The sequence below is a fragment of the Sarcophilus harrisii genome, chromosome 2 (assembly GCF_902635505.1).
Source record: "Sarcophilus harrisii chromosome 2, mSarHar1.11, whole genome shotgun sequence".
Classification (NCBI taxonomy): Eukaryota; Metazoa; Chordata; class Mammalia; order Dasyuromorphia; family Dasyuridae; genus Sarcophilus; species Sarcophilus harrisii.
Genome location: NC_045427.1, coordinates 207458384 through 207461960, shown reverse-complemented (window position 1 = coordinate 207461960; position 3577 = coordinate 207458384). Strand labels below are relative to the sequence as shown.

Below are 3577 nucleotides of genomic sequence, written 5' to 3'. Positions count from 1 at the left end.
TAGGCACAATTTGGCAAAGGTGTTGTGAATCACTGGACTATAGTTACAGAGTTTGCTATCACCTGAAATATCATCTAGTCCAACTCCTTTATTTTACAGACAAGGAAACTGAGACTTATGGACAAACTTATGGACACAGATGACAAAACCGGGATTGAAAAATGGTTTTTAATTGTGGTTTTGAATGCTACAGTGTGATTTCAAAAAGGTCTGATCCCTTAAGAAACCAAGGGTATATGACTCCAAAAGACTGAAGTGGGAAGATACAATAAACTGACTAACATTGCATAAATCATTTAACCTGATGATTTGCTTTGCCTTACTCCTAATAGTAGCTGTCTAGGAGCATTCTTGAGTTGCTCAATTGGTCTGGATTCTCTATCTCACCTATATACATACATACATACACACACACACACAGTAAATTTGAAGATTTTTTTCACTTGTTCTGGGCACAAAGATTGTGAAATAATAACTTAATAACCACCAATCACGAATTTTATATTCATTTATTTGTCTTGTGTTTTTCCCATAATGACTCTCTCCCTCCAACTTCCCTCATCCTAAGAAAAGGACACAGATAGACAAGGGAAGAGAAATTTTTATAGAAGAGCTATTTAGGGACATGAATTTTCCATAAGTTGTTCTTTTTTCTCATTCATTCCTTTATCCGTATTTCTCCACCAGGACATGGCTTATTATGCAAGCTACATTTAGTGGTCTTATGGAAAATATCATTGAACTATTTTCATGTTGATCTTCATGGCCCTAGACTACAGGGAACCAGGATTGAATTATTGCCAGCATCTTGCCTCCATGAACCCTTTCATTTGGTCCACGATGTTTAGGAGGCCTTAATAATGGGTTACTCATTCCCAGCTTTTCGTTTTAATCACTATTACAGAGTGAATAAACAAACGCATTGGATCATTTGCCTATGTTCTATTCCTTTCCTGTTTCACCTATCCCTACCAGATTTTCTAGGACTATCTTCCCAGTTGCGGTGAAGGTGCAAGGTCTGGCTCAGAGCCAGCTTGACCTCCCGGTTACGTAGACAGTAAATAATGGGATTGAGCAAAGGCACAATGACAGCATAGAGCACAGAGACCAGCTTGTTGGTATCAAAAGCTGACAATGCCTTGGGTCGGGCATAAATGAAGATGCTGGCTGCATAGAAAATGATCACCACAGTGAGATGGGAGGCACAGGTGGAGAAAGCCTTTTGGCGGCCAGTAGCTGAGGGAATGCGCACCACAGCACCTGCAATGGCTACGTAGGAGGCCCCAGTGACAGAGAGTGGACCCAGCAGGATGAAAATGGCCAGAACAAAATCAGTGAGCTCAGCTGTGGACATGTCTGTGCAGGAGAGGTTAAGTAGTGGTGAGACATCACAGAAGAAGTGATTAATGATGTTAGGGCCACAGTAGGAAAGGCGAGAAATGAGAAAGACTTTTACCATGGAAATGCCAAAGCCTCCAGCCCAGCAGCCAGCTGCCAAATGGACACAGAGCCTACCACTAACAATGACAGGGTAGCGGAGCGGGTGACAGATAGCCACATAGCGATCATAGGCCATGACAGCCAAGAGCACGCACTCAGTGCAACCGAGGCCCAGAAAGAAGTAGAGCTGTGTCATGCAGCCTGAGAAAGAGATGCGCTGTCCAGCTCCTGACTCCACCGCAGCAAAGCCAGCCAGCATCTTGGGGATGGTGACTGTGACATACCAATTCTCAAGGAAAGACATATTGGCCAAGAAAAAGTACATGGGTTTGTGGAGAGTACTGTGGCTTCTCACGGCTATAATAATGAGTGAGTTTTCAGTCAGCACTAACAGGTAGGCCAGCAAAGACAGTGCAAACAGCAGTGCCCTCACAGGGGCTGGTGCAGGGAAACCCAGAAGCACAAACTCACTCACACGTCCACTCTGATTCCTCCATTCCATGATGCTGGCCAGGTTCCACTGTGCATGGTACCTTATAAAGAAGGAATAGAATTTCATTGGAGAAAAGGGACTTAACAATCTATGTGAAAGAATAGCACTCCCCAGCCTCCAAGTGGAAATTATTTCTATTGTTAAAGACTAGTGTAACTATACTGATATTGGAAAATTGCAATAATGGAGGTCTAGAAGACCTTTTACTGGGCTAATGAATTAGAGAAGAACATATTGGGAAGAGGTGGTAATATAAGTCAAGGGTTTTACCATCTATCAGATTCAGGACATCTTAAAATTAGCTGAAGGCTGAAGGGTGTCTACATGTAGGATATGAATACTTTGGAGTTTAAATGGGAAAGTGGGGGCTTAAAATAGGAAAAAAAAGGAAATAGACTGTTTCCCTTTAATGAAGAGATAAGAAAATGCATGGAGTATGACAGCAAGATACCTTCTTCCAGAAAATCAAGAATCAGGGAAGAACCCTAAGAAAATCTGTACCTCCTTCATAATATATCTAGCATTCATCCTCTTCTCTTAATCAGTCACCACCTTAATTCAAGCCCACGTCATTCCTTTTCCAGACTCTTGCAACAGCTTGCTTTTTCATTAACCTCCATGCATCAATTCTCTCCAATCTATCCTTCACTTAGCTGCTGAAGTGATTTCACAAAGCAAGAGAATCCCCCTATTCAATAATTCTGGTGTTAATCCCTTATTCACTAAAACCAAGCTACTCTCTAATACTTCCAGGACTAAATACAAATTCTTCCACATCACATCATAAGGCTTTCACAACCCATCTCTTTACAAACAACATTCCATCTCCCATCTTTGTGTCTTGGCCCTGGCATTCTCAACAGTTAGAATGAATGACCTTCTTATTTCTACCTCTTAGAATCTTCAAAGTTCATCTTGAAGGCTACATTCATTCTACCTGGGCTGCTGGCCCATGACTGCAATCCTTGATACTGGGAAGGTCAAAGCTGGTGTTTCACTGGGTTTGGGAGTTTTGAACTGCAATGTGCTAAACTGAATGGATGCCTCCTCTAAGTTAGGCATTTATATGATTAGTTCTTGAGATGAGTGCCACCAGGTTACCTAAGAAGGAATGGAGGAGAGAGTGTGAACCAACATAGCTTGAAAATACATAAGGTCAAAGCCCACTGCTGATCAAATCTCCTGAGTAAGAGAGCAAGACTCAAAAATGAAAAAAAAATACCTTTTTGTAAGAAATTTTTCCTAATTCTCCCACTTTCTAGTATCTTTCCCCATTGAACAAAATCCTCAGTTTTATTATATTGATATAGAATATTTTTTAAATGAGCAAGGATTTCTTCCATAAGAATGTAGACTCATTTAGGACAATTGTATGTTTCATTTTTGTCTTTGCATTCTTGTCAGCTAGCCCAGTGTCTGGCAGATATTAAAAACTTAATAATTGTTTTTGAATTGATTGATTGTAACGATCCCATCATTATGAAAACTGTGCTCTAAAGAACATCATAGCCAAAACTCATAGGTTTTTCTCAGTCTTCTCTTCCCATTATTTCTCTCTAATTTTAGACTCTGTTGGTTATCCCTTCTTTCATTTTCATGGTACTAAATACTCTTGTTTCACCTTATATTTTTCTAACCATCTTG

General features: G+C 40.5%; 1 protein-coding gene across 1 annotated transcript; it reads right to left on the bottom strand.

Annotated features, from left to right (window-relative positions):
• Nucleotides 1–958: 958 nt before the first annotated feature.
• LOC100929967 (olfactory receptor 6A2-like) lies at nt 959–1942 on the bottom strand. The gene has a single exon (XM_003759050.1). It carries the CDS (start codon nt 1940–1942, stop codon nt 959–961), a length of 984 nt encoding a protein of 327 aa, XP_003759098.1.
• Nucleotides 1943–3577: the final 1635 nt, after the last annotated feature.